At 35.6% G+C, this 13,989-nt stretch overlaps 1 protein-coding gene and 1 long non-coding RNA gene across 3 annotated transcripts in view; one reads left to right on the top strand and one right to left on the bottom strand.

Annotated features, from left to right (window-relative positions):
* Nucleotides 1–1,060, top strand: part of LOC107648343 (protein DETOXIFICATION 21-like) — a 10,981-nt gene extending 9,921 nt beyond the window's left edge. The window contains exons 7-9 of one of the 2 annotated variants that reach the window (XM_016352238.2): nt 200–318; nt 687–773; nt 891–1,060. In XM_016352238.2, coding sequence (XP_016207724.1) covers nt 200–318; nt 687–773; nt 891–965 — 281 coding nt within the window. In that variant the 3' untranslated portion in view covers nt 966–1,060. The remainder of the gene's footprint in view (nt 1–199; nt 319–686; nt 774–890) is intronic. The other variant, XM_021104683.1, reaches the window with a different exon arrangement.
* The window catches only part of LOC110263440, an 8,168-nt gene extending 3,727 nt beyond the window's left edge, over nt 1–4,441 (bottom strand). The window contains exons 1-2 of the long non-coding RNA XR_002349096.1: nt 4,428–4,441; nt 2,846–2,853 (exon numbers count right to left, since the gene is read on the bottom strand). This is a non-coding gene — a long non-coding RNA (uncharacterized LOC110263440). The remainder of the gene's footprint in view (nt 1–2,845; nt 2,854–4,427) is intronic.

Here is a 13,989-nt window from a genome sequence, read left to right as displayed (position 1 = left end):
TAATTAAAAAATTTTAAAAATTATAAAAATCAACCGAATAATTAAACCTAAAATAAATTTGACTGTACGCATTAACTTGTTCTCTTCCCCCTTTCTTCTCTGAAATCCCAACTTATAAACTCACTCTAAAATAAAAATTATTCAAATGGCTTTTCTTTTTTCATGCTTGAGAGACTGAATATTAAAAATTTCGAAACAGGAGTTTCTGTTGGAGCTGGGTGGCAGAGTGTTGTAGCATACGTAAACATAGGTTGCTATTACCTAATTGGTATTCCTGTTGGAGTGGTACTTGGTAATTTTCTCCATTTGAAAATCAAGGTAAAGAAAAATGATCTATTATATTTTGCAATAATTAATTTAAGGGAGGTGTTCATTTCTATACAATGAGTATAATTATTACCATTTACTACCTCCATTTTAAATTATCAAAAACATGAAGTAAAAAAAAAAAGCCTAAAAAATTAATGTATCTAAATATAAATATGCTTGTTGTTAGATACGTTGACTTTGAATTTTGAAACATATTAGGGTTTTTAAATGGCAAGGAATTTGAGTCTTTCAGATGAAGAAAAATAGAAAATGTTATTGAACACATAAGTTTTTAAAAAATATTTAATATTAAATAAGTATACAAGTTATTTATGCATCATATCATATATATACAAATAAATCTGGCTGTTTTGCAGGGTATTTGGATCGGAATGCTGTTTGGAACATTTGTTCAAACGATAATGCTTATTACAATCACAATGAAAACAGATTGGGACAAGCAAGTACGTAATTAAGTTAACGTTTTAAATTTGTTAGGTCCAAGATTATTGTGAAATTTGTTTTGGATGCTTACCTATATATTAAGATGAGTTTCCTATATATATAATTCGGATTTGCAGGTAGAGATAGCTCGAAATCGTGTTAACAAATGGACTATAATCGAAGAGAACGAAGAACCCTGCAACAGTAGTTAGCTAGAGCTACCTGATCAGATTGTAATATTAGGGGGTGTCATTGAATTGATTTGAATTGCAACTGAACATAAATAAATCAAAATCAATCGATTAAATTTGATGATTGGTTTATTTTATTTTATTTCATTTTTTTCTTAATTATAAATAATATATATTTTTTTTATCTCTAACCATTTGTTTGAGAAGGACAAAATATACCTCTATAATTCAAATATTTTTAATCGGTCATTGATCATCTAAATTAAACAGTGACCTACTGATGTATCAGGGTCAGTTAGACTAATTATTTGAATGGTTGGAGATCGATTAAAAATTTTTAAATTGTAAAAAAATACTTTGTTTTTTGGATAAATGGTCAGAAATAAAAAAAAAATACTTACTCTTATAAATATGAATCGAATGGAACTAATCTAAATTGTATTGTCGTGGGTTTAGTTGGTTTAGGTCATTGGGTTAACTTTTTTTTTATTTTTTGTGTGTAAAAGGTATTCTTTTCTAAAAGGGGTATATATGTTTGCTCTCATGACATGCAAATTAATATAATGTAAGGTTTGATTATAATCAATTAGCATAATTATTTTAGTTCATAATTTTATAAAGTGTCCTTCCTTTGAGTGTGTTAATCGTTCTTAACTGGAAAACGAATTATTCACAAACTTTCCTATCATGGATATACAAATGAATATGATCCCTACCATAATTTTTGTCATAAAATAGAATAAAAATGCAAAGACAGAAGGTAAATACCTAACAACAAAAAGTTATTGTTATATATAGTTATCATTATCATGATACATCTCATTTCATTCCCTAGAATGGTATAAAGTAGTGGAAGCCACGACAATGTCAACTCAACTAAGGAAAGTAGTGCCATCTTTGATGATGAGATTATAACCCATTTACACCACTAATAATCCCTTTTGGCTTTTCGTAAAGTGAATATCCTAATTGAAATGGCTAGAAAACGAACAAGAATGAGATGAATTGAGCTTGGAATTTTTTTTAATTTGAAATAAGTTTAAAAAATTCATCAAGTTTTTGGATTTACGAGCATCAAAATACATATCTTGATTTTATAAAGGACTTAAGTTTATATTTGAGAAAAACATTTTTAAAAGCGTTGAAAATAAAAGATAAATCTCAAAACAATTATGCTAGTTAAGTAATAACCAATTAAGGGTTAGAGAAGCGTCCTAGAGGGTCGTAAAGTTTTTGAGAAAGGCTTGTTCTGGAAGGTAGGGTCAGGGGGAAGTATCCGTGTTTATGTAGATATATAGCTGCCATCTCCTTATTCTCATTGTGCTCCTATGCAGTCTGCAACAACAAGGCAAAATGTGACTTGGATAAAAGAACTCCTAACTGAAAACAAGGAATGGAATAATCAATTAATACAGTGTTTGTTTTCTCTAAAAATTGCTCAAAATATTCTTTCAGTTGATATTGAAGACCGAGAGAACCGAATATCCTGGGCTTTTCACAAGTCTGGTAATTATGAAGTAGCATCAGCATATCAAGTGGCTTACCATTTTCACCACCCACCAATTGAGTTCTGTCTACCTATAACTCAATGTAGTGATATTTAGAAAGATTTGTGGAAAATGAGATTACCCCCGAAGATCAAATTCTTCCTCTGGCGTGCCCTCCATGGAAGACTTCTTGTCCTGTTGAATCTCCAGCGATGAATTTCATCAATTTCTGCGATTTGCCTCCGGTGTCAAATAGGAGAGGAATCGACTATGCACTGCTTATTCACCTGCAATAAGGCAAAAGAAGTATGGCTCAGAAGCCCATTTACAGATGTGACGATAGGAGAAGAGGAAGAGAAACTCTATCGGTGCCGGAGGAGAAAGAAAGCTTACCTATCATGGAGTGGAGGTAACCAATAAAACTTGCTCCTGATTGGAATTATGTGCTAGAATATTTGGAGAGCTCGAAACTCCTTGGTCTTTGAACATGAAGAAATTTCACCGGAAGAGACAGACCAAATTTCTCGAAGAATGTTGATGGAAGTGGTGACTATTCCCCAAATTCTCTTTTAGTGAAACGTTAGGGATTAAAGCCCCTTTTAGATCTTCTGTCCTTTTATTATACCCTTTTTATTCTTTCTTTTATTATGTTGCGATATAACTCAGCACGGGAGTTGATTGGGAGTTTTCCGTTCTCTTTTTTTGTCCTACATGGACCTCTTGTATTCCTTGGATTATGAAATGAATACTACTTGACTTTGGAAAAAAAAAGTAATAACCAATTACAGTATCAGCTAATTACAATCAACTATTATTCCAAAATTTTTTCTTTCATAATAAAAAAAACCCACTGAAATCCTCACCCTTCTTTTTTCTTTCTCGCTATAAAAAAAATGTTGAGTACCGTCGAATTTAAAGATGGACGTTAGTATCGGATTTAGTGGCAGATTTTCTGACGGATAGAATAAAAAGTTCGTCCCTCGAATAAGTTACCGTCAAATTTTCCGTCACTAAATTTAGCGCCAAATTTACCATGAACAAGATTTAGCGAAACACATCATTTAGGCAATCACGAACACTTTACCGTCAGATTTTTCTGTCGATAAATCCAACGGTAAATTTGGGATAAAATTTAAACGCGAAACTCTTCTCTCTCTCTCTCTCTCTCTCTCTCTCTCTCTCTCTCTCTCTCTCTCTCCTGGTCCAATGAAAAAGGGTGCGCCACCACCACCTAGAGTTGTTGCCACCACCAGTAAGCAACATTGTCATCGTAGATCGTCGTCATCACTGCTGTTGGAATCTCCATGGAAGCCTCCGTTGTGCCACCGCTGTTGGTGTCCCTTGCCATTGATCGAAAGTTGTCGTCATCACCGTGGCTGAGGTCTATCGCGCCAAGGTAAGGTTGTTTTTCATTTTTTCTTTTGGTTATTTGTTATATTACTAAATCCTAACTCCACCACTGTAGGTTTCATTGCTGCCTCCAGTCACCACCATGCTTCCACCATTCTGCATCTACCATCAGAGGTAATTTTCTTATAGTTTTTGTATTTTTTAGATTTTCTGTTTAAGATTTTGTTAGGTATTTTATTAAATTATTGACTAAAACTTTTAATGAAGTGTGTGATTAGGATTTGTTATATTAATTTAGTGTAATTAGAAATTAAATAATATTAGGTTAAGTAGGGTGTAATTTAGGATTTGTTTTGAGTTGATGGTATTTTGGATGATTGTTAATTTTTTGAGTTTATTATTGTCTAAGTTAATATTTTGATTACTTAAAACGGTGATTAAAACCGCCACCATTATTTCTAAGGTAAAAATGACATTTTTGGTTGGTTAAAATGGAAAACGGCAATTTTGAATCACCATTTTTTACCCTGACAGAGTGGCGTTTTGGTTAGTTAAAATGGTATTTAAAACCGTTGTTTTTACCAGGTTAAAACGACATTTTTGGTTGGTTAAAATAACATTTTTGAACTCCCATTTTTACTCCGACAGTAGAGTTTTTATTGATTAAAATGGCGTTTGAAACCGCCATTTTTACCAGGTAAAAGTGACATTTTTTATCATTTAAAAAGACAATTTTTACTGTCGTTTTTGTCGTGTTAAACATTTTTTTTTATTAAAATTTTACAATAACAAAAAATCACAATCTATAAACAAAATATTATATAACTCATAAACAAAGTATTAAATATAATATAAAATTTTTTAGTGTTGAAAATCAAAAGTAATAACTCTTATATAAAAATTTGTCTTACTAAACTAACCAAAATACAAGCATTGCAATAAGCACTAATCAGTCAAATCTACCATCCATTTATGATTACTCTATTCTTTTGTTGTAATCTCCTTTATGTTGTTTCTATGCTTTATTGTAGATCTACTTTTGTTCCTTCTCTTCTCTTTCAATTCAATTAGAGGTAATTCATAATAATTTTGTTCCTTTTGATTGTTGTTATTGATTTCTTACAATAATTGTTGTTAGATTTTATTGTTGTTATCCATTTACTATGCTTTTCTTTAGTGTCTTCCAAGTGTTTGATGAAATGCTTGGTTGGATTTTAGTGTAGATTTTGTTCCTCTTGGATTTGGTAGAGTAATTAGTGACGCTTGAGTTATCTAATTCCTTTGTTGATTGATAATTAGAAGTTGCTAATTGATTTGGATACCACTAACGCTAGTCTTTCCCTTGGGAGTTGGCTAGGTGGTGCATGAAATTCTGATCCTTAACAACGGCGCCAAAAACTTGGTGCTCGGAACGTAATTCACACACTTTGTCACAACATCGCACAACTAACCAGCAAGTGCACTGGGTCATCCAAGTAATAAACCTTACATGAGTAAGGGTCGATCCCACAGAGATTGTCAGCTTGAAGCAAGCTATGGTCACCTTGTAAATCTTAGTCAGGCAGATTCAAATGGTTATGGAGTTTTAATAATTAAAAGATAAATAACACGTAAAATAAAGATAGAGATACTTATGTAATTCATTGGTGAGAATTTCAGATAAGCATATAGAGATGCTTTCGTTCCTCCCGAACCTCTGCTTTCCTGCTGTCTTCATCCAATCATTCCCACTCCTTTCTATGGCAAGCTTTGTGTAGGGCATCACCGTTGTCAATGGCTACTTCCCATCCTCTCAGTGAAAATGGTCCAAGATGCGCTGTCACCGCACGACTATTCATCTGTCCGTTCTCGATCATACTGGAATAGGATTCAGTAATCCTTTTGCGTCTGTCACTACGCCCAGCACTCGCGAGTTTGAAGCTCATCACAGCCATCCCTTCCCGGATCCTACTCGGAATACAACAGACAAGGTTTAGACTTTCTGGACCTCAAGAATGGCCGCCAATAGTTCTAGCCTATACCGCGAAGACTTTGATCTCACGATCAGAAGGCTAAGAGATACACATTCAAGCTTGTTTGCATGTAGAACGGAAGTGTTTGTCAGGCACGTGTTCATAAGTGAGAATGATGATGAGCGTCACATAATCATCACATTCATCATGTTCTTGAGTGCGAATGAATATCTTAGAGAAGAAATAGGCTTGAATTGAATAGAAAAAAAGTAATACTTTGCATTAATTCATGAGGAACAGCAGAGCTCCACACCTTAATCTATGGTGTGTAGAAACTCTACCGTTGAAAATACATAAGAACAAGGTCTAGGCATGGCCGAATGGCCAGCCTCCCAAAATGGCATATGAATTCAAAAATAGGGAAAAAAGACCCCTAGTACAATAGTAAAGAGTTCTATTTATCCTAAACTAGATACTAGGGTTACAAAATTGAGTAACTGATGCAGAAAATCACTTCCGGGCCCACTTGGTGTGTGCTTGGGATGAGCATTGAAGCTTTCACGTGCAGAAGTCTTTCTTGGAGTTAAACACTAGTTTGTAACCTGTTTCTGGCGTTTAACTCTGCTTTGCAACCTGTTTCTGGCGTTTAACTCCAGAATAGGGCAGAGAGCTGGCGTTGAACGCCAGTTTGCATCATCTAAACTCGGGAAAAGCATGGACTATTATATATTGCTGGAAAGCCCTAGATGTCTACCTTCTAACGCAATTGAGAGCGCGCCATTTGGACTTATGTAGCTCCAGAAAATCCACTTTGAGTGCAGGGAGGTCAGAATCCAACAGCATCTGCAGTCCTTCTTCAACCTCTGAATCTGATTTTTGTTCAAGTCCCTCAATTTCAGCCAGAAATTACCTGAAATTACAGAAAAACACAAAAACTCATAGTAAAGTCCAGAAATATGAATTTTATTTAAAAACTAATAAAAATATACCAAAAACTAACTAAATCATACTAAAAACTATGTAAAAACAATGCCAAAAAGCGTATAAATTATCCGCTCATCACAACACCAAACTTAAATTGTTGCATGTCCCCATGCAACTGAAAATCAAATAGGATAAAAAGAAGAGAATATACTATAAAATTCAAAAATATCAATGAAACTTAGCTCCAATCAGATGAGCGGGACTAGTAGCTTTTTGCCTCTTGAATAGTTTTGGCACTCACTTTATCCTTTGAACTTTTTTTTTTGCCATTTTTCTTTTCTTTTCTACAAGCTTTGTTCTTCACTGCTTTTTCTTGCTTCAAGAATCATTTTTATGATTTTTCAGATCATCAAATAACATTTCTCCTTTTTCATCATTCTTACAAGAGCCAACATATTTAACATTCATAAACCACAATATCAAAAGACATATGCTCTGTTCAAGCATTCATTCAGAAAACAAAAAGTATTGTCACCACATCAAAATAATTAAACTAGTTTCAAGGATGAATTCGAAACCATGTACTTCTTGTTTTTTTGTAATTAAAATATTTTTAATTTAAGAGAGGTGATGTATTTATAGGACATTCATAACTTTAAGGCATAGACACTTAAATACTAATGATCATATAATAAGACACAAACATAAACATAGAGCATAGTAAACGAAAAACAGAAAATAAGAACAAGGAGATTAAGGAATGTGTCCACCTTAGTGAGGGTGACGTCTTCCTCTTCTTGAAGAACCAATGGTACTCTTGAGATCCTCTATGTCTCTTTCTTGTCTTTGTTGCTCCTCCCTTATAGCTCTTTGATCTTCTCTAATCTCATGGAGGATGATGGATTGCTCTTGGTGCTCCATCCTTAGTTGTCCCATGTTGGAGCTTAATTCTCCTAGGGAGGTGTTGATTTGCTCCCAATAGTTTTGTGGAGGAAAGTGCATCCCCTGAGGCATCTCAGGGATTTCATGGTAAGGAATTTCCTCATGCTCTTGTTGAGGTCCATGATCTCTTGTTTGCTCTATCCTCTTCTTAGTGATGGGCTTGTCTTCTTCAATGAGGATGTCTCCTGGCCACAACTTCATAGAAGTGGTCTTGATGGACCTTTGAGATGAATCTCTCCATCTCCCATGACTCAGAGGTGGAAGCAATTGCCTTCCCTTTCCTCTTTCTTGAGGTTTCTCTGGCCTTAGGTGCCATTAATGGTTATGGAAAAACAAAAAAGCAATGCTTTTACCACACCAAACTTAAAAGGTTTGCTCGTCCTCGAGCAAAAGAAGGAAGAAGGTAGTAGAAGAAGAAGAAAATGGAGGAGATGGAGGGAGGTGAGTGGTTCGGCCATGTGTGGGTGAGAAGAGAGGGTTGTGTTGTGTGAAAATGAAGAAGGAGTGAGCGGTTTATATAGGAGTGGGGGAAGGTTTAGGGTTCGGCCATTAGGGTTGGGTTTGGGAGGGAAAAGAGTTTGAATTTTGGAGGTAGGTGGGGGTTTTTGGGGAAGAGATGATGGATGTGAGTGGTGAAGAGGTGATGGGGAAGAGTGATATGAAGAAGATGTGAAAAGGAGAGAAGAAGGTAGGTAGGGATCCTGTGGGGTCAAGGACTTAACATCCATGCTCCAATTAGGTGTGTAAAACGCCCTTAACATACATGTCTGGCGTTAAACGCCAGCTTGCTGCCTGTTTTTGGCGTTAAATGCCCAAATGTTGCCTGTTTCTGGCATTTAACGCCACTTCCATGCTCTGTTCTGGCGTTAAATGCCAGTCTGGTGCTTGTTTCTGGCGTCTAACGCCAGCTTGATGCTTCTTTCTGGCGTTAAACGCCAGTAAGTTCTTCCTCCAGGGTGAGCTGTTTTTAAAGCTGTTTTTCATTTTGTTTTTGATTTTTCAGTAGTTTTTGTGACTCCACATGATCATCAACCTAAAAAAAATATAAAATAAAAATAAAATAGATATAATTAAATAACATTGAGTTGCCTCCCAACAAGCGCTTCTTTAATGTCAATAGCTTGACAGTGAGCTCTCATAGAGCCTCACAGATAATCAGAGCAAGGTTGGGACCTCCCAACACCAAACTTAGAGTTTGACTGTGGGGGTTCAACACCAAACTTAGAGTTTGACTGTGGGGGCTTTGGTTGACTCTGCAGTGAGAGAAGCTTTTTATGCTTCCTCTCCATGTTTACAGAAGGAGATCCTTGAGTCTTAAACACAAGATAATCCTCATTCAGTTGGAGGACCAACTCTCCTCTGTCCACATCAATCATAGCTCTTGCTGTGGCTAGGAAGGGTCTTCCAAGGAAGATGGATTAATCCTCATCCTTCCCAGTGTCTAGGATTATGAAATCAGCAGGGATGTAAAGGCCTTCAACCTTTACTAGCACGTCCTCTACTAGTCCATAAGCCTGTTTTCTTGAGTTGTCCATGGTCTCTAGATGAGCCTCAGATTCCTTTGGTTCCTCAAAGGGAAACTTCTTATTGGTCACTGAACGTCCCAGGAGGTCTTCCTCACTAGGATTTACGTCCTTCTCCTCCTCTCTGGGTTCGGCCACACCATGTAAGGTTATGGCCTTGCACTCTCTTTTTGGGTTCTCTTCTGTATTGCCTAGGAGAGTACTAGGAGGAGTTTCAGTGACTCTTTTACTCAGCTGGCCCACTTATGCCTCCAAATTTCTAATGGAGGACCTTGTTTCATTCATGAAACTTAAAGTGGCCTTAGATAGATCAGAGACTATATTTGCTAAGCTAGATAGATTTTGCTCAGAATTCTCTGTCTATTGCTGAGTGGATGATGGAAAAGGCTTGCTATTGCTAAACCTGTTTCTTCCATCATTATTAAAGCCTTGTTGAGGCTTTTGTTGATCCTTCCATGAGAAATTTGGATGATTTCTCCATGAGGGATTATAGGTGTTTCCATAGGGTTTCCCCATGTAATTCACCTCTGCTATTGCAGGGTTCTCAGGATCATAAGCTTCTTCTTCAGAAGATGCCTCTTGAGTACTGTTGGATGCAGCTTGCAATCCATTCAGACTCTGAGAAATCATATTGACTTGCTGAGTCAATATTTTATTCTGAGCCAATATGGCATTCAGAGCATTAATTTTAAGAACTCCCTTCTTCTGAGGCGTCCCATTACTCACAGGATTCCTTTCAGAAGTGTACATGAACTGGTTATTTGCAACCATGTCAATGAGTTCTTGAGCTTCTGCAGGAGTTTTCTTTAGGTGAATGGATCCACCTGCAAAATGGTCCAATGACATCTTTGATAATTCAGACAGACCATCATAGAATATATCCAGGATGGTCCATTCTGAAAGCATGTCAGAAGGACACTTTTTAGTCAGTTGCTTTTATCTCTCCCAAGCTTCATAGAGGGATTCACCTTCTTTCTGTTTGAAGGTTTGAACATCCGCTCTAAGCTTGCTAAGCTTTTGAGGAGGAAAGAACTTGGCTAAGAAAGCCGTGACCAACTTATCCCAAGAGTTCAGGCTATTCTTAGGTTGAGAGTCCAACCATATTCTAGCTCTGTCTCTTACGGCAAACGGGAAAAGCATAAGCCTGTAGACCTCGGAGTCAACCCCATTGGTCTTAACAGTATCACAAATCTGCAAGAATTCAGTTAAGAATTGAAAAGGATCTTCTTATGGAAGTCCATGAAACTTGCAGTTCTGTTGCATCAGAGAAACTAATTGAGGCTTTAGCTCAAAATTGTTTGCTCCAATGGCACTGATTGAGATGCTTCTTCCATGTAAATTGGAATTTGGTGCAGTAAAGTCACCAAGCATCTTCCTTGCATTGTTATTATTTTCAGCCATGTCTCCTTCTTTTTCGAAAATTTCTGTCAGATTTTCTCGAGAGAGTTGTGCTTTAGCTTCCCTTAGCCTCCTCTTCAGAGTCCTTTCAGGTTCAGGATCAGCTTCAACAAGAATGTTCTTATCCTTGTTCCTGCTCATATGAAAAAGAAGAAAACAGAAAATAAAATATGGAATCCTCTATGTTACAGTATAGAGATTCCTCATTTAAGTATAAGAAGAGAAGAATAGAGGAAGGAAAAGATAAGAATCCAAACACAGAGGGGAAGAGTGGGTTCGAATTCTTGGGTGGAAGAGCAGTGTTAGTAGATGAATAAATAATTAGAAGGAGATGAGAGAGGGAAGAATTCGAAAATTAAGTAAAATAAAAATATTTTTTTGTTTTTAATTTAAAATTAAAGTTGAAATTCGAAAATAAGAAAAGAAATAAAATTAAAATTAAAATTTATAATAATTAGTTAATTAAAATTGAATTTTGAAAAAGAGGGAAGGGATTTTCAAAAATTAGAGAGAGAGAGTTAGTTAGGTAGTTTTGAAAAAGATAAGAATCAAACAAAAAGTTAAGTGGTTAATTGAAAAAGATTTGAAAATCAAATTTTGAAAAGATAAGAAGTTAGAAAAGATTTTGAAATTAATTTTGAAAAAGATGTGATTGAAATTTATTTTGAAAAATATTTGAAAAAGAAATTTAAAAAGATTTGATTTTGAAAATTAAAGTTGATTACTTGACTAACAAGAAACAAAAAGATATGATTTTGAAATTCAAAGATTGAATCTTTCTTACTAGGCAAGTAACAAACTTAATATTTTTGAATCAATCACATTAATTGTTAGCATTAATTTCGAAAATATGAAATAGAGATAAGAAAAAGATTTTTGAAAATCAATTTGAAATTTTCGAAATTATGAAAGAAAAATGAAAAAGATTTTATTTTTGAAAGAAAGATTTTGAAAAGGATAAGATTTCCAATTTGAAAATTTGATTTGACTCATAAGAAACAATTGAATTTTAAAAATTTTTGAAAAAGTCAACTCAATTTTTTGAAAATTATGAGAGAAAATGGAAAAGATATTTTTTTTATTTTTGAATTTTAATGAAGAAAGAGAAAAACATAAAATTGATGCAAAACATAAAAATTTTTGGATTAAAATAAAGGATGCATGCAAGAACACTATAAGTGTCAAGATGAACACCAAGAACACTTTGAATGTCAAGATGAGCATCAAGAATATTTTTTTTTTGAAAAATTTTTAAGAAAAGAAAAACATGCAAGACACCAACTTAAAAATTTTTAATGTTGAGACATTAATAATTCAAAAATGCATGTGAGAAACAAGAAAAGACACAAAACAAGAAAATATGAAGATCAAACAAGAAGACGTACCAAGAACAACTTGAAGATCATGAAAAATGCAATGCATGGATTTTCGAAAAATGCAAGAAAGAGATAAACATGCAATTGACACCAAACTTAAAAACTGACACAAGACTTAAACAAGAAACATCAAATTATTTTTTTTACTTTTATGATTTTATTAAATTTTTGGTATTTTTCGAAAATTATTTGGAAAAAGCAAAATAAGGATTTCAAAAATTTTTAATAGGAATTCCAGGAATCTTGCAATGTTAGTCTAAAGCTCCAGTTCAGGAATTAGACATGGCTTACTAGCCAGCCAAGCTTTCAGTGAAAGCTCCGGTCCAAAACACTAGACATGGCCAATGGCCAGCCAAGCTTCAGCAGATACCAATCAGACATACAACAGCTGATACTTCATTCAACTTGCTTCTGTGCTGATGAGTGGAAGCCTCAGTCCAAAAGAGTTAGACATGGCTTTACAGCCAGCTAGGCTTCAACGTGTTTCATGAAACTCTAGAATTCCTTCTTAAAAATTCAGAAGAACATAGAATAAATTTTTTTTGAAAAATTTTCGAAAATAAAAAGAATAAAAACAAAAACTTAAAATTAAAATAAAATTACCTAATCTGAGCAACAAGATGAACCGTCAGTTGTCCAAACTCGAACAATCCCCCGCAACGGCGCCAAAAATTTGGTGCACGAAATTGTGATCCTTAACAACGGCGCCAAAAACTTGGTGCTCCGAACGTAATTCATACACTTTGTCACAACTTCGCACAACTAACCAGCAAGTGCACTGGGTCGTCCAAGTAATAAACCTTACGTGAGTAAGGGTCGATCCCACGGAGATTGTCGGCTTGAAGCAAGCTATGGTCACCTTGTAAATCTCAGTCAGGCAAATTCAAATGGTTATGGAGTTTTAATAATTAAAAGATAAATAACACGTAAAATAAAGATAGAGATACTTATGTAATTTATTGGTGAGAATTTCAGATAAGCATATAGAGATGCTTTCGTTCCTCCCGAACCTCTGCTTTCCTGCTGTCTTCATCCAATCATTCCCACTCCTTTCTATGGCAAGCTTTGTGTAGGGCATCACCGTTGTCAATGGCTACTTCCCATCCTCTCAGTGAAAATGGTCCAAGACGCGCTGTCACCGCACGGCTATTCATCTGTCGGTTCTCGATCATACTGGAATAAGATTCAGTAATCCTTTTGCGTCTGTCACTACGCCCAGCACTCGCGAGTTTGAAGCTCGTCACAACCATCCCTTCCCGGATCCTACTCGGAATACCACAGACAAGGTTTAGACTTTCCGGACCTCAAGAATGGCCGCCAATAGTTCTAGCCTATACCACGAAGACTCTGATCTCATGATCAGAAGGCTAAGAGATACACATTCAAGCTTGTTTGCATGTAGAACGGAAGTATTTGTCAGGCACGCGTTCATAAGTGAGAATGATGATGAGCGTCACATAATCATCACATTCATCATGTTCTTGAGTGCGAATGAATATCTTAGAGAAGAAATAGGCTTGAATTGAATAGAAAAATAGTAGTACTTTGCATTAATTCATGAGGAACAGCAGAGCTCCACACCTTAATCTATGGTGTGTAGAAACTCTACCGTTGAAAATACATAAGAACAAGGTCTAGGCATGGCCGAATTGCCACCCTCCCAAAATGGCATATGAATTCAAAAATAGGGAAAAAAGACCCCTAGTACAATAGTAAAGAGTTCTATTTATCCTAAACTAGTTACTAGGGTTACAGAATTGAGTAACTGATGTAGAAAATCACTTCCGGGCCCACTTGGTGTGTGCTTGGGATGAGCATTGAAGCTTTCACGTGCAGAGGTCTTTCTTGGAGTTAAACGCCAATTTTTAACCTGTTTCTGGCGTTTAACTCCAGAATAGGGCAGAGATTTGGCGTTGAACGCCAGTTTGCGTCATCTAAACTCGGGAAAAGCATGGACTATTATATATTTCTGGAAAGCCCTGGTTGTCTACTTTCCAACGCAATTAAGAGCGTGCCATTTGGACTTCTGTACCTCCAGAAAATCCACTTTGAGTGCAGGGAGGTCAGAATCCAACAGCATCTGCAGTCCTTCT

The sequence above is a fragment of the Arachis ipaensis genome, chromosome B06, assembly GCF_000816755.2.
Source record: "Arachis ipaensis cultivar K30076 chromosome B06, Araip1.1, whole genome shotgun sequence".
NCBI classification, from domain to species: Eukaryota; Viridiplantae; Streptophyta; class Magnoliopsida; order Fabales; family Fabaceae; genus Arachis; species Arachis ipaensis.
Note: the sequence above shows the minus strand (reverse complement) of the source record. Positions and strands in the feature narration are given on the sequence as shown.